The sequence below is a fragment of the Prionailurus bengalensis genome, chromosome E2, assembly GCF_016509475.1.
Source record: "Prionailurus bengalensis isolate Pbe53 chromosome E2, Fcat_Pben_1.1_paternal_pri, whole genome shotgun sequence".
In the NCBI taxonomy this organism is placed as follows: Eukaryota; Metazoa; Chordata; class Mammalia; order Carnivora; family Felidae; genus Prionailurus; species Prionailurus bengalensis.
In genome coordinates, this window is record NC_057352.1 from 31652885 (window position 1) to 31676323 (window position 23439).

General features: G+C 36.6%; 1 protein-coding gene across 2 annotated transcripts in view; it reads right to left on the reverse strand.

Annotated features, from left to right (window-relative positions):
• The window catches only part of RPGRIP1L (RPGRIP1 like), a 92924-nt gene that overhangs the window by 13754 nt on the left and 55731 nt on the right, over positions 1 to 23439 (reverse strand). For both annotated transcript variants that reach the window (XM_043599211.1, XM_043599210.1), the window contains exons 18-23: positions 22675 to 22859; positions 22470 to 22553; positions 19206 to 19307; positions 18600 to 18759; positions 16830 to 16903; positions 3406 to 3589 (exon numbers count right to left, since the gene is read on the reverse strand). In XM_043599211.1, coding sequence (XP_043455146.1) covers positions 3406 to 3589; positions 16830 to 16903; positions 18600 to 18759; positions 19206 to 19307; positions 22470 to 22553; positions 22675 to 22859 — 789 coding nt within the window. The remainder of the gene's footprint in view (positions 1 to 3405; positions 3590 to 16829; positions 16904 to 18599; positions 18760 to 19205; positions 19308 to 22469; positions 22554 to 22674; positions 22860 to 23439) is intronic.

Sequence of the window (23439 nt, forward strand, 5' to 3'; positions counted from 1 at the left end):
CTGCTTGGGATTCTCTCTGTCCCCCTTTCTCTACTCCTCCGCTGGTGCTCTCTCTCTCTCTCACTCAAAATAAAGTAAAAAAATAAAATAAAAAGCAATTCTGGTGATTTGAAAAATATCAGAACTCTCTAAAAATTAAGCTATTTTTGCCTTTAATTCTCATTAGAAATCACATTTGTTTAAGACTTGCTAGATTTTCACATGAACTTATTGAAAGCATATGTCTCAAAAAAGGTTCCAAATAGTAGTCTAAATATCTAAGCTGATCTTGAATTGCCTACCATTAAAAACTTATCCCTCACTTATGCAGGTTGGAAAGATCTTTATATTCTTATCAGTGTCATTGGCAGAAGAAATGCAGATGGCTTAATTACAAAGGGCTGATAACCTTGAATCTCAGAAAACTTTTTGTGTTGGCGTGTTATTCCCCTAATCCTCATCTTTGCCAAATTTCTCTTCCTATTAGTGACAGAATGTAAAGTCTGCATCATTTTCATCTTCTGAATTAAACTTTAATTGTTCCAAAACATGGACTGTTCAATGCTCACAGACTAAGGGCCCAGATCTGTAGAAGTCTCATAAAAACTTTGGACGATTTCATTAATCTTTTTTCTTCCTACTGTCAATTCCCTAGAAGGCTTTATTCAGCCCAGACAACATTCTTCAGACCTACCATCAATCTTATTTTTTCCAAACTATTTTCCTGCTTTGTCAGCATTCTCTGAGCAAAATTTTCAGGCCCAACAAAATACAAATGTTTTCTTCTTGCTACAAATGTTTAGCAAGTGAATTCAACCTTGCTTCCCCACCTGCTCCTGCCAGCATTAGGAACCCTAAGAAGATCTATTTTTTGTGTAAGTGAACCTGGTATTAACACCTCTTAATCAAGACCGAATTGGGCTATAATCATGCGGATCACTAGACTAAACCTCTCATTTTATGTACCCAACTTAGGCCTCAGGACACAAATCCCTTTTGAAAAGATTCAAGCCATCATATAGGGTAAAAATCATTGTGAGGTTCAGTCCACCTCTCAACTGGTATGGCGTTCAAACAGAAGACAGCATGTACTAATTGTCCTTTAGATTTTCCATCTGAATTAAACAGTTTGGAAATAAAATTACTTTCATTAACATTTAATATGATTTGGGAGATGTAAGGCTGCATTATATTGACCTTTTACTTCAAGTCGCAAGTGAATGGCAAATCATTACAATAATTAGATGAGATAGTTACTTATTAACCAAGGATCCAAGGAGATTCTGCAATGAAGGTGATGCAAATATAATAATTTAAAAATAAACACTTTCACTAGGCCATAATTGAGTGAGAAATAAAATAAAGCCTTCTACAAGGTTAATTTTCATGACTTCTCAGAATTTGCTGATGACCTAAGACTACAGTTTTTCAGATAGAGTAGATTAAAAAAAAAAAAAAAACAGCATTATTTTGCTTGGAAGCACAAAGTACGGTCCTCTCCCCTCCCACCACGAAGGGATTTAAATATCCTTAAAATTTGTTTCAATCAACTTTGCAAATACTACATAGTTGAATCTCAATAGGTAGGAAGAGAAGCTGAAGAAAGATACAGTAAACACTTCTACTGAGTTCATTTCTAATAAATTATTGGTTCTCTTGTTGCTTTTGGAGGACTGATTTTTCATTAGAAACATAAGCAGCTCTTAAAATACCAATTAGATAGTAGGGGTATCTTGCAGTAAAAGGAAAAAATATACCTGAACCAATGCCAACCAACCAACGAAAACCCCGTAAAGCCCTAGGTTACTATGTGGGAACGATACAAAATTCAGGACACTTGAGGATGTGTTAACAGGTTGCATCCCCAGAATGATTTGCATTGCTTCTTAAGCAAATAAAAACAATCTGTTCTGCAGCAGGCCAAATTTCTCCATGTACAATGTCTAAAAAGCAATTTTGTTGTCAGTCCGACCAAACATTCTACTGCTGACCTTTAAGAAGAATAACACAAAAGCCAGAAGAGTTTGTCTCTTTTCTTGGGGGTATTTCCATTATAATTAGTTGTCTAAACAGTTCTCTCATTACTAATAATATTTGGTGTGTTTTACTTTTCTGACACTTTGCAGGTAAAATATCTCTAAGGAAGTTTGAGAAAATATTTTTGGAAATGTTTCTGTTATATCAAGTCAATGAAAGGAAGGAGGAATCAGATTCTTGTCCTGACTATATTATTTGCTTCCTAAGTGATTTCTCAACCTATCTGTCATTATAGAATTATAGAATTTGAGCTGGAAGAGATCTAAGAGGGTGCCTTATTCAATAGATAAGAAAAAAGGATCCCATGAAATTTAAATAGCTTGCCCAAGTTCACGTAACTAGTAAGAACTGTGGATCCAGGGAAGACTAGAACAGACCTTGGGATGCTATGGTTACTGTCTCAAGCAATGACCACATTTCTAAAAATAGGTGTGTGCACATGCGTACACACACATAGAAGTAACCACGGCCATCTGTATTTTTACCGCATGATGAGTAGCTGATATACATACGATCAACAGCGTTATTACACATGTTGATTAAAATACAATTTGTGAAACTGGGGAGTAAAAATATTAGTGGCCTGTTTTTGCTAAAGCTAATGCAACACTCCATCTTTACGGTTTGTTTATAGGGCTTTAGAACTTCATAAGCAGTTTTTATCATAGGGTCATGTCAGCTTGATATGATATTTTTACTCCTCATTAATTATATACTGATATATATGATTCTCTAAAACATCTTAAAGTCGGCTGATCTAAGAATTTACAGGGTACCAGGTGGGTCTGACTTAGATGGCAACCAGCTGATAGGTGAAGCCCTAAAAGAGACAACCTGCCTGCAGCTATCAACGCATGTGTGGACTAAAACATGAAAACGTATTGTAAGAATTTAGGTCACTCAATTAAAATCCTGAACATAGAGACACTGGGAGACATGTGTGTATATATATATATATACATATATATATATATATATATTGTAAAAACATGTATGTGAGGACATTGATCAGAAAGGTAGAAAAAATTAGGCCACAGAATTGTTTGGATTATGATTAAAAAGATAGTAGTTTTTTTATCCCCCTCGAAACATTATACGTTTTGATTCAATTGTAGACCCACGTGTGACATTTTTCTTTTGATTCTGTGATATAGCGGGAACACCCAGAGAGGTTGTTTTCCTACCATTTTTGTTTTCTCTTAACTTCAGTATTACTTCAAATTGAATTCTTAATCCTGATGCTACAGACCTGACTTTTATTAATCTATTCTGATGAGACTCCCATGACTTTGTGTGAACATCAGAGAATTATACTTTGTCCTTGTTCCTACAGCTACCTTCACCGAAAGACAAAAACAAAAGTCTGTATTATAAATGAACCATACATACCATTGCTATAGTTATAGTAGACCCACTGCCCGCTCTTGGGTTTTGGAAGTGACACAGGTGTCTCTTCAGCAGGAAGACTGTAGAATCTGCATTCAACGAACAGCCGTTGGATAGTGTCATCTGCAGTTACTCGAGAATCATTAAGGCTTAGAGCTATGATCTCAATCCGAATTTTTTCTGATGGCTGTTTCAAGAGCAGAAACAAAAAACAACAAAGAAACATAAAACAAATGAGCAGAGACCCATTTACTCTTTTTCACTATCAATTTTAAATAAAACATGAAGGCCAATGGGTTTCTTTTTTGGAACACATTGTACACGACTGTGTAGTTACACATGATAGATTATTCACGACAGAGAGAGAGAGAATGAGATTCTAATGCCCCAGGGTTTGAAGTTAACAGTGTCATGGCAATAGTCTCCTGATTTACATTTGAGGCTATAAATACCCCACTAGTAGTCTATCAGGGCCGAAGATTATGAGATCTTCATCTCCGATTGCTTTCAGAATGACAAGTATCACTTGGCCTTGTTTCAAACTATGTAATGAAGTACATGTTTATCACTGCTTTTATTTAATCTATTGTACCTGAGAAAGTTTCAGTTATTTAGAGATCAAAGCCTGTTGAATACTTCATAGCGATTATGCTAGTATACGTTGCTATATGAATCCGTATTAACTAGAGCAGAAACTATAGTCCATTGTCTTATATATTCTGCCACAACATATTTCATTCAATAAGTAATGTTTTCAAACAAGAGAAACAAACTGTCTACCTAATTTAACACAGGTTTCCTTGTGATTTATTTTTTTTAACCTCATTTTTACAGATTTAATAATTACAAATAACAGTTTTACTGTGTAATTTTCATTTCAATCCTTACTTAATACATTTTGGTGTCACATACATTATTATACAAGCCACATATGTTTCCTTGAGTGATGACTTAACACAAACACCAGTCTCTGATTTAAAAATTGGATCACACCAAGGTAACTCCTCCCTTAGAACTGTAAAATTTTTTACAATTTTAAATTTATACTTCATTCCCTTTTACTAAACCCCTCTTTACTAAATTCGGAAGCACGCTAGAAAATCCTGAAACCAGGACCTGTCTATATGGCCAACTTTTTAGGAACTCATTGTCAAACATAAATCAGTTGTGCAAATTCACCATAGTGACTACTTAGATGTTTCAAAGCATATAATATAATTAATCAAACTGAAAAGCATAACTATCCTATTGTAAAAATATCCCCATAAAGAACAATTTCTATTGCTGTCAAACCCCCTCAATATTTGATGAAGTAATTTTGCCCCATTCTTTCAAAAGACATTTTCTTTTATTATGTATTCTAAGACACTTTAACTAAAAACCCAAATCTGAATATTTCAATAAGGTTATTTTATTATTCAGTAGATTCATGGAAATTTTACTAGGATGACAGAGAAAATTCCACACCATTCTGTCTCCACTAATACAGGTACGAGGCTGCAGCTGGCAATATTACTAGGATTAGCATAGTATGATGAAATATTTAAAGGAAAATTTTTTCTAAAACCTAATAAATCAAATGACTGCCAAATGTCATTAAAGTGATGGTCTTTGACTTGAATATGCTTTTCATATTCAAATTTGAAAAGAAAGAGATGGAAGCCTGGAAAGGTTACTCGGTTTCAACTAATAACCTCGAGCCCTCTCCGTTCACGTGCATAAAAAATGAAGTTGGCTCTATTGTCTAACCTCACTTCAGAAAAGCCCTTCTCTGCTTGCTGAAGACTAACATGGGAAAGAAAATATTTTAAGTGATATTATTTTTTCCTTAAAATGCATCGTGGTTGTCAGAATACCACATGCGCACACACATTTTCTAATTCTGGTTCAAATGGAGCACCGTGCATAATTAAGTCTTTTTACATGCCTTGTAATTTGAAAAAACTCACAATTGTTATAACAATAACATCTTATAAAATATTCCTGCCTCGGCACAAAAGAATTAAAGGAAAATAGCCACCGAGAGGCAAAATGGTTACCTCTACGTTGTGCAGAGAAGAATTTAAAGTTGTTTATCACAGAGCCCAATGAAGAGACAAATGAACTTATAAATAGCAGGGGAATCACATTTATTTAACCGGTTATTTTATTAATAATATATTAAGTGTACAATCCCCATATAAAAACTTGCATTACTGTAAGGACGAATTTAGGTTATCAAATAAGACTATATACAAAAATAGAATTCTAAATGAAAGTAGATTACAGCCAAAGAAACAAGCAAAAACATCAATACCGAACAAACCAAAAGAAAACCCATCATATTCAAATAAATTTAAAAGAGCTTTAAAATTCCTTCCATGGCATCATATCCTTTCTGGTCCAGTTTTTTATTGTTATTCCCCCTCGAGCCTCATTACCTCTATCCCATGTCCCTTAAATTTTCTAATATTATGTATAGAAGTTATTAGTTACCATTTCTTTGTTTTTTTTTAAAATATGTATTTATTTTTGGGATAGCGCAAGCGGGGGAGGGGCAGAAAGAGGGGGACAGAGGATCTGAAGCGGGCTCTGCGTTGACAGGCTGACAGGAGCGAGCCCGATGTGGGGCTCAAACTTACGAATGGTGAGATTTGAATAACTTGAGCCGAAGTCGGACACTCAACCAACTGAGCCACCCAGGTGCCCCTTTTGTCTTTTTAAAAAATGTTTACTTATTTTGAGAGAGAGAGGAGACAGCAGGTGGGGGAGAGGCAAAGAGGGAGGGAGAGAAAGAGTCCCAAGCAGGCTCCATGCTGTCAGTGCGGAGCCTGATGCGCGGCTCGATTCCTTGAACCATGAGATAGTGACCTGAGCCGAAATCAAGAGTTGGATGCTTAACAGATTGAGCCAGCCAGGCGCCCCATCTTTGTTCTTTTTATGCTACATAAATCAACTTAAAATAAATTAGAAGACGGATAAGTTCCAAATAGTATATATCCAGGGAAGCATGCTCTGTCTGAATAAAGAATTTGCTAAACATTATACCTTTTGGCTGCCGGGGCTAGCCAATTTATTTTTCAACATTGGAACAATTCTGGTTGTGTTTTTGCCTCTGTGAATCAAAAGTTCAACTAGATTGTAAATAAAGATTTTGAAGATTAAGAAGTACATCAGCTGTCTGACTGACGGTTCAGTCAGACAACTTCGTGTCAGAAATGAACTCATACCCTCTCCCCTGATCTCATTCATCCTCCGATATTTCCCATCTCAGGTGACATCACCAGCCACCTGGCCACCCTACAGCTAGGAGACCTCGGAGCCACGGGTGCCATCTTCATTTTTCATACCCACCACATCCTGGAGATCACCCATCCCTATTCATGCCACTTCCTGAACACAATGATTCATCAGATTATTGAAAGCTTGTGTTTCAACATTGTATCGGCTATTGGGGATAAAAAGACAAAACAGGATGTGGCTTCTCTTTTCATTTTTATCTCTAGAGAAATTTGTTTAGGTTCTCATCTGATCTGGGGGAAGGACTCACTCAACAGCTGCCTAGTATTAGCATGCAGTTTGACGGAGTAACAAGGGAGAAATGAGAAGGGATCATGAAAGAGAACTGGTCGGCAGAACTGGACGCAGATGGACGGTACCAGCCTATAAACTCGGGGACTCAGGGACACGAGCTACCCTGCTTATGACATCACTGCTGTTGGCATGCAGCACACGCTCAGAAACGAAGGGATCTACTCTCACGGCTAGAAGAGAGGCGAGGCACTCCTGCCCCTAATCCCTGGTCTGGAGTCTCAGCTGCTCTTCTTGTGGCTGAATTCTCTCCCTAAAAACAAATCAGGTATCACCCTTTCTGCTTGAAAGCCTGTTAACTTACACTCTAGCCATTTTCTGGGACCAGTGGTGTGCTGTTTATATAGCTCAGGTTTTTTGCATCTGAAATCTTCTCCACCAGACAAAATTCTACTTATTTTATGTCCTGGGCCACACATGCTGTCCTTTTAGGATAGCATTTCTACTCTTCAAGGGTGAGCTGGTTCCTCCTCTGGGTCCTTACTACACTTTGTAGTCACGTTATACTTCATGGATTTTTTTTTTTTTTTTTTTTGCGCCTATCTGCTTCTCTGTAGACTGTGAGCTCCTGGAGGCCAGAGCCTTGTCCTACTAATCTTCTGCTATTTAACATCCTATCTGGCACATAGTAGGCTCTCAATAAATACTTAAAGATATGGAGTCAAGGGAGGCTGAATATTTTTTATATATTCAGAATATCTTTTGTATATTGCCAGTAAAAGGTGTAGCTGCATTTTTTTTTTAGGTTTTCTTTTTTAACAAATATTTATTGTCTCCCGTGTTTTGGTAAGTTGGTTATTACTAACTGTTGAAAAATATATAGAAATCTTGCTGTTTAAGGTTTCAGTTAAATAAGAGTATTTCAAAGACAGGTCAATATTCTGGAACTGAGATGGGAGGTTACTATTTTTTGAACTTTTCCGATTTTTCATAATAAAACAATGAAAAGTTCCACTAGGAGACTTGCAAGGGATAACCATACACTGATTCAAACAAGTCTTTGCAGTCAGATGCATCATAATGTCTGTTTAGGACCTCTAGAACAAGACAATTGTACTTCTGTAGGGTATTGGTAGCCTTCACATGTAGTAAGTTGGCCACACGGTATGTCTTCTATTCTGTATGTGTGAACGTTTGTTATTAAGTATGATGTTACTTTTGTCTTGTTCACCAAGTGCCCTATTTACATCTCTAGTTAGCAAGATGTTGACGTTAGCATATAAAAAAAAAGCATTTAAAAGTCGACTGTGGTGAACAGAAGTAATAGAAGTCACTCAAGTAAGAACTTATTTTTACTTGCCTGTATAGATGGACACTCCATACTGTGTGATTGAATGATCCAGAAATGTGATGACAGCTTGTATTACTCGCAGAGAAAAAAAGTTAAAAGTTCTCATGATTTTGGCTCAATTCCACCATTGCTTCCTGACTGATGCTAATTCACTTTTTAGGCCATATTTTTCTACAGTATTTACTTAAGCTTTTATTGGCATGCTTAAATTTTTTATGTTTTACTTCAGAGGATCATGCTGAATTCTTCCTCTGGTTTCAAGCATCAGAGCAGTCACATTGGAGTTGAATTGTTAGGCTTCTAAAAACTAATTATACTTGACAGTCCTTAAACATCGTATCCCTTAACTGAGGATGGCCTATGATAAAAGTTTTCAACTTGTTTTAGTCCATTAGATTTAACTCTAACTCTGGTGAGATTACATGTGAGTTTTATTTCATTCTAAATTTCTACAGTGAATAAGCATTTCCGTAACTTTAAAAATTATAAAGTATAGAAAATAATTTGGCATATTCAAGTACTCAACGTCTAAAACAGATGTTACCATTTTGCTGTATCGGCTTCAAACTTTTTTTGTTATTACTGTTGAAGAAATGAAACATTTCAGTTAGATACAGGTAAAGCCCCTACCTCCTAGTTCCTTTCTTTCCTTTCTCATCCCCCCATAGGTAACCACTATTCTTAAGTTGGTATGTATCACTCCCAAACACGCTTTTATATTTTCTACCACATAGGTATATATCCATAAACGACACAGAGTATTGTTCTGTTTTTAGGCTTTATATCAGTGGTATCAGCCTCTATTAATCATTTTGCAACTTGTGTTTTTTTTTCACCGAATGCTATATATTTTCAGATTTATTCACGTTTATAATTAAAATCCAATTCCTATATATTAACTGTTGTATAGAATTCCATTTATATTGCATATATAATCTATAGTCCACTTATTTCTTTACTGATGAACAATCCAGGTGTCCACAGTTTTTTGCTATTACAAAAATGTTGCATTCCTTTATGTTTTCTTGTGTATGTGAATGATTCTCTTAGAAGAATTGCTAAGGGATAGATGTGAGAAATTCAAATTACTCCCCAAATGGTTACATGAATTTACATGGGTATTACATTTATCACTATAAAAATGTGTTACATACGTGTGTATGTGTGTATGTGTGTAAATAAATATAAACAAAGCCTACCTATAGGAGTAGGTAGAACTTGGTACTATATAGCAAACTGATAAGATATAAAATGGACATGGAAGGTTATAATCTATGTCTATGCCCTTTAAGAGAAAAATTTTAATTGGGGTGAGTTCTAAAAAAAGCTCACCTATTGACAGAGCCATAGGTAAACAGGCTAGGAATGCACGCTGATTAATAGTGATTCTTACAACTTCCTTCTTCAGGCTGGGGGTGGGCAGAGTCATCTCAAAAAAAAAAAAAAAAAAAGTCCTCCCAGGGGAACCTGGGGGGCTCAGTCAGTTAAGCAACCAACTCTTGGTTTCGGCTCAGGTCATGATCTCACGGTTTGTGAGTCTGAGCCCCACATTGGGCTCTGCACTGACAGTGTGGAGTCCACTTGGGATTTTCTCTCTCCCTCCCTCTCTGCCCCTGCTTGTGCTCTCTCTCTCTCTCTCTCTCTCTCTGAAAATAAATAAATAAACTTAAAAAAAAAAGTCCTCTCAACTCACACTAGGCTCTAAAACTTCCCCTTATTAGGAATCATATCCATTCTTCATACATGTTTTGATTGAGAATATTTGGTTTCTTAAAAGCTCTTTGGGAGAAAGAAGAGTAAAGAGAAACTCAAACTGGCAAGACAATAATGTTTTTAACAAACAAAAGCAAAAAAAACCCCAGCTTTCATCAGTGGCAGTAACTTATCTTTTCTCACGTGTTCTGTGAAAGACCCATATTAAACAAATAATGTAAATACCGAAACTTCAGTGATGGAGATCAAAATGGTGCTAGAGTTAAGAGGGCTTATTTTTAGAATACTGTCATGGTCTCCCTTATACACCATGAAAATTACTGCATCTATAATGGTCAGCAAATTACAGAAGCTTGTTACCACATGTTCTAAAGCAATGGTTGGAATATTTTTTCCTGTCCTAATACACCTGAGGGATATGACACATTTCCATCATTAACTGTGGCTTACTATGGCAATAATGTGAAGGAAGGAGAGAATTTTAAAAATTACCCTCAATTTCAGGTGATTTTGATATGCTATTCCACTTTCACCATCATTGAAAACAGATGTTATAGTACAGTGGTTCTCAATTTTGGCTGCACATTAGTATCACCCGGGGAGCTTTAAACAAAATTCGGATTTAGCTGATCCGGATGGAGCCAGGCCCTGGCATTTAAAAATGCTCTCTAGGTGATCTGAGTGTGCAGTCACGGTGAGAAGTACCACTTTTCCCTAAAGTTGTTCTTAAACTCTTAGCATGCCCCAGAATGACCTGAAAGGCTCAATAACACACGGATTGCTGGGCCTCCGTCTCTGAATTTCTCATTCATGAGGTGTGGGGTGGGGTCCAAGAATCTGCATCCTCACAGTTTCTGAGGTGACGCTGATGCTGCTGGTCTGGGGACCACATTTTGAGAATCACTGCTCTAAACCAAGAAAGATTCAACGTATATTTGCTGTCCCTTTCTAAGATATTTACAAAAAAGCTTCCATGATATTCATATGAAACTGTTCTCTAGTTATTATTTAACATTTTAGTACAGACTTAGCTTACAAATTATTTCCTTTCTAGAAGGAGTCTATACTCATCATTAAACATAATCCAACAAGAGGGGCACCAGGTTAAACGCCTGACTCTTGATTTCGGCTCAGGTCATGATCATGGTTTGTGGGTTGGAGCCCATGTTGGCTCCGTGCTGATGGTGTGGGGGCCTGCTTGGGATTCTCTTTTTCCCTTTCTCTCTGCCTCTCCCTTGCTCACTCTCTCTCTTTCTCAAAATAAATAAATATACTTAAAAAAAATAATCCAACAATATAAATCCCAAAAGTAAAATATAAAAGTTCCTTGTTGTCGGCAATTTTTTGCCAAAGGGGTTGGCAATTACGTTTTGTATAATTTTTGCATCACAGGCCATATGGTCTCTGTTGCAAACACTCAACTCTGCTCTTCTAGAGTGAAAGCAGTATAGACAATAGGTAAATGATGGGTGTAGCTGTGTTTCAGTGAAACTTTATTTACAAAAACAGGTAGAGAGAGGGCTGGGATTGACACATTGGCCATAGTTTGCTGACCCCTGCCCTGACCATGTCCCAGAGATACTCACTGCTAATGGTGTTTGGATTATATATTTCTAGACATTTTCTTTGTTTACATAAACCTAAATGTTGTGTCTGTATGCTCATATAAAAATGTGTATGTATGTGTATATAAATATTCCTCTTTCTTGGCTTCTTTGTAATGGAATTTTCAGTGAGGTGTAATTTCTTCACCATCGGTTTGGCAAAGGTGTGATGTGAGGAAGCAGGAATTTTTATACGTTGTTATTGTAACCAGAAAGGTTTGCATTAGCAAAAACTGAAAGAAGCCTAAGGCTCCATGGGACACTCAACCAACTGAGACACCTAGATGCCCTCACCTAAAGGTCCTTCAAAAGGGGCTTATTTAAATAAATATGGTATGGCTATGCATTGCAGTAGTATGCATCTGTTCAAAGAAATGGAATATACTACTATGGAAAGATGTCCATAGTATATTAGTAAGAGATAATTAAGTTGCAAAACATAAAAAATAGTTTTGGAAGGATCTACCAGCAGAGTAATTCAACATTTCTGGTTTCACCTAAAATATATTTTGAAACGTATTCTATCTAGCTGAAGCGTCCATATGTAAAACAGAGGGAGGGGCTTATTTTACACATTGACAGGATATCATGTTTGATTCTGAAATCGTTTCATAAGTTTTTTAAAGTTTACTCATGTATTTTGAGCACGGGTGCGTGTGCAGGGCAAGGGCAGACAGAGAAGGAGAGAGACAGAGAATCCCAAGCAGGCTCCAAACTATCAGCTCAGAGTCCGACTCAGGGCTTGAGCCCATGAACCATGAGATCATGACCTGAGCTGAAACCAAGAGTCAGACATTTAACTGACTAAGCCACCCAGGTGCCCCGACTTAATACTTTCTATTTTTATTCATTTTTAATTTTTTTTAACGTTTATTTTGAGACAGAGAGACATACACACACGAGCAGTGAGATCATAACCTGAGCCGAAGTTGGATGCTTAACCTAATGAGCCACCCAGGTGCCCTCTAATTTAATACTTTAAAAAAAAAATTTTTTTTTTCAACGTTTATTTATTTTTGGGACAGAGAGAGACAGAGCATGAACGGGGGAGGGGCAGAGAGAGAGGGAGACACAGAATCGGAAACAGGCTCCAGGCTCCGAGCCATCAGCCCAGAGCCCGACGCGGGGCTCGAACTCACAGACCGCGAGATCGGGACCTGGCTGAAGTCGGACGCTTAACCGACTGCGCCACCCAGGCGCCCCTAATTTAATACTTTTTAATACATGAATTCTAAAAGTAGTGAGTTGTTTTATGCATTTTGCCTTTCAAATCTTTAAAGCATATTTTGCTGAACATCATTATTGCAGTCACCTGGGAATGCCAGCTCATATTGTTCAAGAGGACCTGGTTTCCAGGTGGAATTGCAATTTCGTCCAATTGAATATGGCAGTTTTTACAAAACTGCCACTAGTAGAAACAGAGAAAGAGAACGATGCAAATACGCAATGCACAGAAGAGTCCGTTGCTCTGTCAGAGTGTGACTTCCCATTCTTACCTGTGGGCGCACTTTAAGAAATCTGTGAATTGATGGCCATACATTTCGTAGTGAAAATGGAAAGCTGCATTGCTTAAAAGATAAAACTAGAAACACTCTGAAAGGAGGATTGTTAATTCTTTTTTTTAGTGTCATGGCAGATGCAAATTTTTGGTTTTGATGTCTATTTTAAGGACCTAAAACAAGGCTTTTAATCAATGTATTATACATCAAATTGATACTGTTAACTTCTGATTATTCAAATTAATAAAATATTCATAGAGAAATGTCCAAAGTTTTACATTTCTCAGACTTCCCCCACCCCACTTAATTATCATGCCTAGAAGCTTTTTAGTAAAAGAATCAGTCGTCAGGCTGACGGAATCTGACAGGCCAGCAAGGCCCAATTACACTGGTGCTCTGTGGCCCTTTGATGTCCTGGAAACGAAGAGCGATAGGGGCAAATTGGGTAGCACATTATGTTAATGACTTGATTTAATCCAGCCACTAAACTTTATGTAGCCTGTTAAAAAAGATGCTAACACTAATTATGCCACTTTGGAAAGAAAAGGAGGGGACAAGCATTTCACTCTGACAAAGTGAAGCTCATAAATGTTGTAAATGAAATGAAACAAAATGAAGTAATCTATGATTAATTATACATCACAGACATAAAGAAAAGAGGAAGAACCAAGTAATATGTCTAAGTCCTGGGAAATCTGTTAGATTCCTGTTAAGGATCAACATTTCTAAGAAATAACTGTGAGCTGAGAGCTTCTGAAACATGCAAGGAGGAAACTGGGTGATCTTCAAGGGCTTATACAGTGTAGCAGGTAATTCAGATTCACAGTGTAATTGGCATAAATGATACTTATCTAGGATACTACTTTAGTCTCAATTCTGTGACATGAGAGGGTAGAGGCAATTGGTTAAAAAAATCTTATCAAATGGGGAGAACCAGAGTAGGGTTCTCTAATTACTTTTTAATTAGTCTCTGTGCCTCTCTTCTTTTAAAATTGAATTCAAGAGTGTAAACTCCCTAAGAGCAAGAGGATTATTTCTCTTATTCACTGCTATATTCTCATGGCCTAGAACAAAACTTGGAATGCAGCAAATACTCCCCAAATATCTGTTTAATGAGTGAGTGATCTTCCCCCTCCCTTAAAAGCCCTTATTGGCCGCTCATAGAACTTTAGGATAGACTTCAGCCTCCTTGGATGATACACGAGAGGCCTCAACGCTGAGGACATGTCTACCTTTTCAGCATATTCTCCTGGGGCCCTGTAGGTGTGCCATAGATGTAGTCCACCCTAAAACCATTCTGAATTTCCAGAACCAGTTATGCTCCACATTCTAATTTTTATGCTATCATTCCTCTGTCCTGAAATGACCCCTCTATGGCTCTCACTAACTCCTCATCACCTTCAACACTTGGCTCAAGCTTCACTGACTTTTGGAAGTCATCCTTGATGAGGGTCCCTCATGCTGTTGGGTACTTGCTTGAATGCTCCTATAGCAGCACCCTGTGCATTCCGTTCCCCTAGCTCCGACCACCTTACGTTGTGACTGTGTTTCCTTGCAGACTGTGACTTCTTTGAGGCCAGGGATTGCTTCTTTTCTGACACAGAGTAGATGCTAAGGAATATAGGATTGTTGTGATAATTAAAGGACATGTTACGCAGGATGTGCTTAGGTCAGAAGCACCATTCAAGTCGTCCTTTCCTTCTGATGAAAGCCATGTGTCACTGTCCTGAAAGTGCTACCTGAAGCAGTTCTTAAGGAAGATGTACAGGAAGAAATGCCTGATTCAAACATGCACGCTTACTGTGCTCGGTGTAATGAGAATACATTCTTCATAAAATGATGTGATAGTTCATTTTATCTGTCAACTTGACTGGACCACCAGCTATTCAGACATAGGTCAAACATTGTCTTAGGTGTGTCCTTGGAGTGTTTCTGGATAAGATTAACATCTGAGGTGGTAGACTGAGGAGTAAAGCAGACTGCCCTCTCTAATGTGGGTGGGGCCTCCTCTAATCAATTGAAGACCTAAACAGAACAAAAAGGAGAACAAAAAGAGAGAACTCCTCTTGCCTGTTGGCCTTCACATGCAACATTGGTCTTTTCCTGACTTTGAATGTGATAATGGAACACACTGACTCTTGTTGGGTCTCTGCCTGCCTGCTCTCCAGCTCGAATTTGTACCAGTGGCACTCCAACTTTTACGGTCTTCAGACCCAGACTGGAGCTACACCATTGCATTTCCTGGGTCTTTGCCTTGCTGAATGCAGATCCTGGGACTTCTCAGTCCCCACAGTCACGTGGCTCAATTCTTTATAATAAATCTTTCTATATGTAGACATTTATACATATATATCCTATTGGTTCTATTTCCCTGGAAAACCCTAATACAAATGGCTATCCACACAAGGGGCCCATTTTCCCTTTAATTCCCATTATCACAATTTTCTAATAGACAGCATAGAATTTCTATTCATCAGTTCGATAAACAATTTCAGGTTTGATAAAGCAAAAAAGCTAAATTTAATTGAACTAAATGCTTTATTAAAAGTGTCCAGGAAACCATACTCAAGATTTCTTCCTTGATTTATTGATTTTGAAGAAAAAAGACTCCATATATAAGGATGCATGGGTCAGGTGGTATTATAATTAATAACAATGGTAATAAAACTTTGGACAGATGAACTATTCTGTTTGCATTTGGGTTTGTTCTGCAAAGAGGTTAAGCTGAGAATTTTAAGAGTTGAAAGAAGGGGCGCCTGGGTGGCGCAGTCGGTTAAGCGACCGACTTCAGCCAGGTCACGATCTCGCGGTCTGGGAGTTCGAGCCCCGCGTCGGGCTCTGGGCTGATGGCTCAGAGCCTGGAGACTGTTTCCAGTTCTGTGTCTCCCTCTCTCTCTGCCCCTCCCCCGTTCATGCTCTGTCTCTCTCTGTCCCAAAATAAATAAACATTGAAAAAAAAAAATTTAAAAAAAAAAAAAAAAAAAAAAAAAAAAAAGAGTTGAAAGAAGTATTCCAATTCTTACCCAAAAAGTAGAAATTCTAAAAAAAGGTGTACAATTAATCATTTCAGGAAAATTAATGTAGATGAACAGAAAAAGCTAGAGCCTTTTTACTTTACTTACACTTACTTTATAAAAATGGCCCCCCCTTAAAATAAAAAATGCTCTGCTAAGTGGTATACTTCCCATGTAAATTAAAGTACAATTTTCTTTTCAAAATTTGAATTTACATACTACTTTTCAGCAATGTGCTACAAAACACGCAAACACTATACAAGATCTAACAGGGTTTACTTTTTTGGCAGAAATGAAATAACTTTAATAGTTTATCAGTGGACATATTTAGATATGAATAGTGTATGAATTCACATTTGCAAGCTATTATAGTTTTGAATGCAATATCACATTTTGAATTCTTAAAGTTGAGATGTGATTTAACATACCTTTGTACAATGGTTCTGAAAAGGAGTCAGGGAAGTCAACTGGTTTTATCAATTAACTATTAAAGCTACTATTGTTAGGTATTGTTAACATGTAAGCCAAACTAACTCCAGAAGTTATCACCCATCACATTATGAAACTACATATAAATTTATTTTGTACTAGACGATTGTATGGGTAAGATTGTGAAAATACATTAGCATTTTCCCAGAAATATTTTTGCCCGAAGATTTTCACACATGAAGACTGATACACTGCGAATGAAGACAACTTTATTTTACAATTTTCTAGCTGGCATCAAGTTACTGACCTGTTTGATATTCTCGGAGACAGGACCAGGAATAATACATTCATCACTGTCAGACGCTGATCTCTCTTCCTCATCTGTTAAAAAATAAAACTCAATAGTTTAAGTCTATTAAAGCAAATATACCTTGTAAAATGGACAGAAATAGGCATATGTCATAAGGACAACCTGAAAAGAACAATATGATAATTATGTCTAGACTTTTTTTAACAGCAAAGATATTTACTTTTACATTTTATTTCATTTTTTTTAAATGTTTATTTATTTATTTTGAGAGAGAGAGAGAGAGCAAGGCAAGGGAGGGGCAGAGGGAGAGGGAGAGAGAGAGAATCTCAAGCAGGCTCTGTGCTCTCCACGCAGAGACTGACATGGGGCTTGATCTCATGAGCTGTCAGATCACAACCTGAGCCGAAATCAAGAGTAAGACACTTAACCGACTGAGTCACCTAGGCGCCCCTAAATTATATTTTAGGAAAGAGAAAAAAAAATGACTGAAAATCCAAGTTCAGTTTTAGTAGAAACAAAGATAATAAAAATATAGCTTGTTGTGAAATTGAAAAATAATCTTTAAAAAGATTTTTTAAAATATTTGTTTATTTTTGAGAGACAGAGAGACAGAGCATGAGCGGGAGAGGGGCAGACAGAGAGGGAGACACAGAATCTGAAGCAGGCTCCAGGCTCTGAGCTGTCAGCCCAGAGCCCGACGCGGGGCTCAAACTCACGAGCTGTGAGATCATCACCTGAGACGAAGTCAGACGCTCAACTGACTGGGCCACCCAGGTGCCCCTAAAAATAATCTTTTTAAAGAGAACAAGGTAATAGGTGTTTCCTAACAGCCTCACCAATTATACTGTGCAAAAAATCAAGTTACTCTTAGTATTTAAAATCATCTTTAAAATTTTTTGCAGTTTTATGGTGACACAATTGACATACAATGAACTGCACATATTTAAAATGCAAAATTTGATATTTTGACATATACATAATTCTGTGAAATCATCACCACAATTAAGATCGTGAATATATCCATCACTCCATAAGTTTCCTCGTGCCCCCGATAATCTACTCCTATTTTGCATCTCTCTGTTCCTATTTGCCCTTCCCCAGGGAGCGACTTCAATGCTTTGTCACTATAGTTGCCTGTTCCAGATATTCATAGAAATTAAATACTGTCATGAGTTGTCTTTTTTGTCTGACTTCTTAGTTTTAATTTTTAAAAAGTTAATTTCTCTAGAATAATCCAGATGATAGTATAACACCCACAGAGAATATGAAGTTATTTAAAATATAAACTGGACACGTGGTCAGCAGTTATACTTGGATGCTAGTGGGGCACTCCAAGCTGAAATAAGAAGGTGTGCAGTCGCTCCCCCGACCGTAGCTGACGAGACTGAACTCTGTCCCATCATTTCTGTCGGGAGATAGGTATCATGAGGTAGATCCACTGTTAAATGAAGATGCCCTGTAGGCATACTCTTTTAAAAAAAAATTTTTTTTATGTTGATTTATTTTTGAGAGAGAAAGAGAGAGAGCACGAGTGGGGAGAGGGGCAGAGAGAGAGGGAGACACAGAAACAGAAGCAGGCTCCAGGCTTTGAGCTGTCAGCACAGAACCTGACGCGGGGCTCGAACCCACGAACCGTGAAACCATGACCTGAGCCGAAGTCGAACGCTCAACTGACTGAGCCACCCAGGCGCCCCAAAGGCGCCTTAACAGATTAAATAAAGCAAAGAAGGAAATAATGTTAACTTAAAAAAAGGAAAAAAAAATCACCTTCTGGTTCTAGTTCCTCAGTTATTTCTGTTTCATCTTCTGAAGAAGACAAACTTCGGTCTGCAAGCTGACCCTCAGAGAGACAAGACACATCATCATCTCTTCCTTCTAGTTTCTCAGTATTCTCTTTTACCTTCGTTACATTGCTTCCTTGAGAAACCTGAAGAAAGGAAAGCACACTGATACACTGTTGCTTAGATCACATGTATACATACTTGTTGAAGCACTGGATTAATAAAGCATGCAAGCTTGAGACTTAAATATATAGACAAGCATTACACATAAGTGATTCGTTAGAAAACAATCACCGAAATTGTACAAATGATAATATGCAGATACATGAAAATGTTATTATAAACCAAGAATGAAAAATGCATTAACATCAAAATGACTTTTACAGATTACTCTAATTCATATATCTATTTACTACCTGCTAATGTCAGCATAATTGTAGCTGTTACAACCCTTGTCACATTTTTGGTCCTTCTATTCCCAGGAAGTTGTACACAAAAATAGGATAATGCTATGATTTTTTGATCCATGTTAATACAAAGTCTTTTAAGAACCAAATAAACCTTTTGAAAGAATTTTAATGCAAATACATACCTCAGGAATATGTGAAAGAGTTGGCATATTAATTTCTATTTCTGGTGTATGCTCCACTTCTGATGAAATTCCCTTCCCATCTTCAGGAGAAGTAGTTATCTCCTTTTATTGATGTAAAAACATGCATGTATGTTATTTTTTATTTATTACTAAATCTCAAATCATCCTGACACACACACACACACACACACACACACACACAAACACACGTATATACATATATATGTGAGTAAATATCGTAGTTACCCATCTGTCCCTAAATTTAGTTAATGTATTTCAGTACAATGGTTGCTATTCATCATGGTATATACACAATTTAAGAACGGCAAGTGTAGTTCACTGAAGGACTGTTTATAACTAAAAGCAATGCAAATGTCCAACAGTAGAGGGCTACTTAAGTAAAATACGGTACATCCAAATACCTGAGTTCTTTGTAACCATGAAAAAAATAATAATGTAGATCATTATTAGTACTTACTGACACTCTCACTGCCACTGACATTGTACAAGTGTACTGACACTGACATAGTGGTACTTACTAACACTGAAGAGAGTACGCAATACAGCGTTGGGTAGAAAAGCTAGCTACGGAACAATACATATAGTTGTATACGCTTTTGTTAAAAAACAAACAACCCAACAATGTGTATATTCCCATGGGAATAAGTGTGGAAGAAAATTGACCAAAATTCTACCTCTGACATACAGATTTGGGGAAATTTAATTTTATTTTTAATGTTTTTAAATTTTCCTTTGTATTTTTTAATATTTCTATAATGATTATACATTACTCATGTAATTAAAAAACTGCATGTACTAGGATAGATAATGTACTTTCTATGATCAACATTCTTTTTTAACTGTATCAAAAATCAATTTATCATCAATCATTTTCCAGGATTTATAAACTGATGTGTATTTTTAAAATACAGCTTATCATTTTTGCTATTTTAAAAGTAAACATGTCCAATATAGAATATATGAAAGATAGGGGTGCCTGGGTGGCTCAGTCAGTTAAGCATCTGACTTTGGCTTGAGGTCATGATCTCATGGTTCATGGGTATGAGCCCCGTGTCGGGCTCTGTGCTGACAGCTCAGAGCCTTGAGCCTGCTTCAGATTCTGTGTCTCTCTCTCTGACCCTCCCCTGCTCACGCTCTGTCTCTCTCTGTCTCTCAAAAATGAATAAACATTAAAGAATATTAAATAAAAGAAAATGTGAAAGATAAACAAGAAAACAAAAGAAATTAATACAAATCCATATTTTCATTACCCAATGATAATATCTGTTAATAATAGATTTCTTTTTATTTTTTACCTTTTTCTTTATGGTTAATTTTTAATGCAAATAAAGAAATCTCTTGGTTACACAGTAGTAATTATATTATAAATACAATATATCCTATTACATTTAAAAAACCCTTAATACCACAACATAAAATTTTCTCTTGGTATGAAACTTTGGGTAAACATAATTTTTAATAAAACATAATATTAAAATAAATGAATGTATCATAATTTAATGAACCACTTTACTAGTGTTGGACATATAACTGGTTCACCATTTTTAGCTGTTGTGATGAACGCTGCAACAAACATCTCTATGCACATCTTTTTTATATTTATGATCATTTATGTAGGAATCAGGCTACCTGTGTTCGAATCCCAGATCTAATACTTTGACCTTGAGCAAGTTACTTAAGCTCTGTAAACATTACCTTCCCAATCTTTAAAAGGGAATAATTCTAGTATGATCCTAAGGTTGTTGTGAGAATTAAATGAGTTCAGTGGCCATAAAGCATTTAGCTCAGTGTCTGACACATAATAAGCACTCAGTAAGTATTAGCTATTAAATACTGCCTGACTAGTAATTACTGAATTCATTTACTTAGCACATATATATGAAATGCACTGTATATGCCAGGTATTTTTTAAGCTCTGGGTGGTGGCTGTGTAGCTATCCACTGAGCTGTGTGCTTAAGATTCATGTCCTTTACCTATGTGAGAGATATGTCAATTACAAATAAGTTATTATTTTTTTAAAGTCCAAAAGACATGATGATGGTAACTCGAGTGGTGAGAGTAGAGATGACTGACTACGGGATATGTTTTGGAAGTATAGCTGACAGGTTTTGTGGATGAACTGGATGTGGGATGTGACAGAGGAAATGCCAAAGGGATGACTTTGAAATTTCATGACTGTACAACTGGGTGAACGGTCAGTCATTTATGAGAATGGGAAACAATGAAAGAAACATTTTGGAAGAGGGTTGGTGAGATGACATCTGGGTTTTGACAGGTGAAGTTTAGGTTTCTACTAGATGTCCAATGCATATGAAATAAGCAGGAAGAAAATAAATCTGGAATTGGGCAGCAAGATCAAGAGTGAAGATACAAATATGGGAGTATCAGCATCTAGATGTTGTTCCAAACTGTGAGATTGGTGGTGACTGGGTGGCTCAGTCAGTTAAGCATCTGGCTCTTGGTTTCGGCTCAGGTCATGACCTTGTGGTTCATGGAACAGCGTGGAGCCTGCTTAAGATTCTCTTTCTTCCTTTCTCTTTGCCCCTCGCCTATGCTTTCTCTCTCTCAAAATAAATAAATAAACATAAAAAAAAAAAAAACACCCCAAACTATGAGACTGGATAAGACCTCTCAATGTAGATACAGACTGAGCAGACGTCTAGGTCTGCAGTTTAAATGTTGAGGCACCTCAATCTTGAGAGATTTGGTCCAAGGGAGTGAGAAAAATAACTGGTAAAGTTGGAGGGCAAGAAAGGCACAGTGTTCCAGAGGCCAAGCGAAGAGGAAGCGAGTATTCCACTGTGTCAGATGTTATGGGGAGATGAAGATGGGACTCAGAATTGACTATTGGCTGTGGCAAAGTCAAAGTCATCATGACCTTAGCACGGGTGGTTGAAATGAGGATGAATTAGCCTAGAGTGAGTTCAAGAAACAGTGTGAAGAAAGGATGACAGAACTAAGACAACTTTTTGAAGAGATTTTTTTTCCCCATAAATGAGGACAGAGGATTAAAGCAGTAGCTGGAGACATAGATGGAGCCAAAGGAGTGTTTAGATCAAAGAGTAAGAAGAATTAACATTTCTAAACCGTGCCAAATTATTAAGCCTACATTTAAAGGAAAAAGAAGCATTTTATTCACTGGTTTCCTTTGAAATCAGGTAGAGTATATTATAACTATATCATGTATTTCAAATACTTATTACGGGAGAAAAAAATTAGTATTTTCAGTGTTTACTACTTACAGAACTCTGATGTGGGGTGATATCCACAAAAGATACTTTCTTATCTACAGGTGTTAAACGCTGTCTTGGTTTAGGTGTTGGTGCCTAAGATAAATCAATACATTAAAGTGAGTATGATAAACATGCACTTAGATAAGACTTCAGCTATTTTTTTCTTTCTTTCTTTTTAAACGATTTCTTTAGTGCTAGAGTCACGGTTACTTACAACTATTGTGCTAATAGAGGATGCTGGAGGTAGTTTTTGAACAACTTTTGACTCTTCTTTGTGTATAAAATTTCCTAAGTCTTCAGTTATAGATCCACTTGGTGGAAGGTAAGCAAATTTCCATTTCAATATAACATGGATGGTTCCTGCAGGATGCTTTTTATGATCCGTTAACTCAAATATTCCTGTCAAGTTATGAAAAAAATTTTAATTAATGCTAGAGTGAAATTTTGTTACCATAAGAGTTAAAGAAGAACAAAGAGAACTACCCACGACTTTAAATATAACTTTGGTTTTTACTCACACCTCAAATGGCTTAGAGAATAAAGACAAAATAATCTATGACAGGTTCATCTCTCAAGCAGGCTGCTTTCAGAAGTTAAGGTCTCAATGATAATACTGACTCCTAGATGAGAAAATTAACTTATAAATATTTTAATTCAATGAAATTAAACTCGGAGATTATTCAGAGTTCTTAGCCTTCTGCTAAGATATTATCTAGGTTATAGATCAAAAATCAACCTTCATCTTGACTTGAATATTCTTGCAAAAGACTTGTCTCTATAGAAAAATATATTAGAACTTCACAAATTCAAGTAATTTATATATCAAAGGAAGACCTCATATTACCATATAATTTTATGATAACTTTTATCATAATTTAAAATATATTTTACTGGGATTTGTTAAATTATTCCAAATTAATAGCAACACAGCAAACAAACGTCCATAAAATAAACAAAGCATCTAAAATAGTAATTTTAA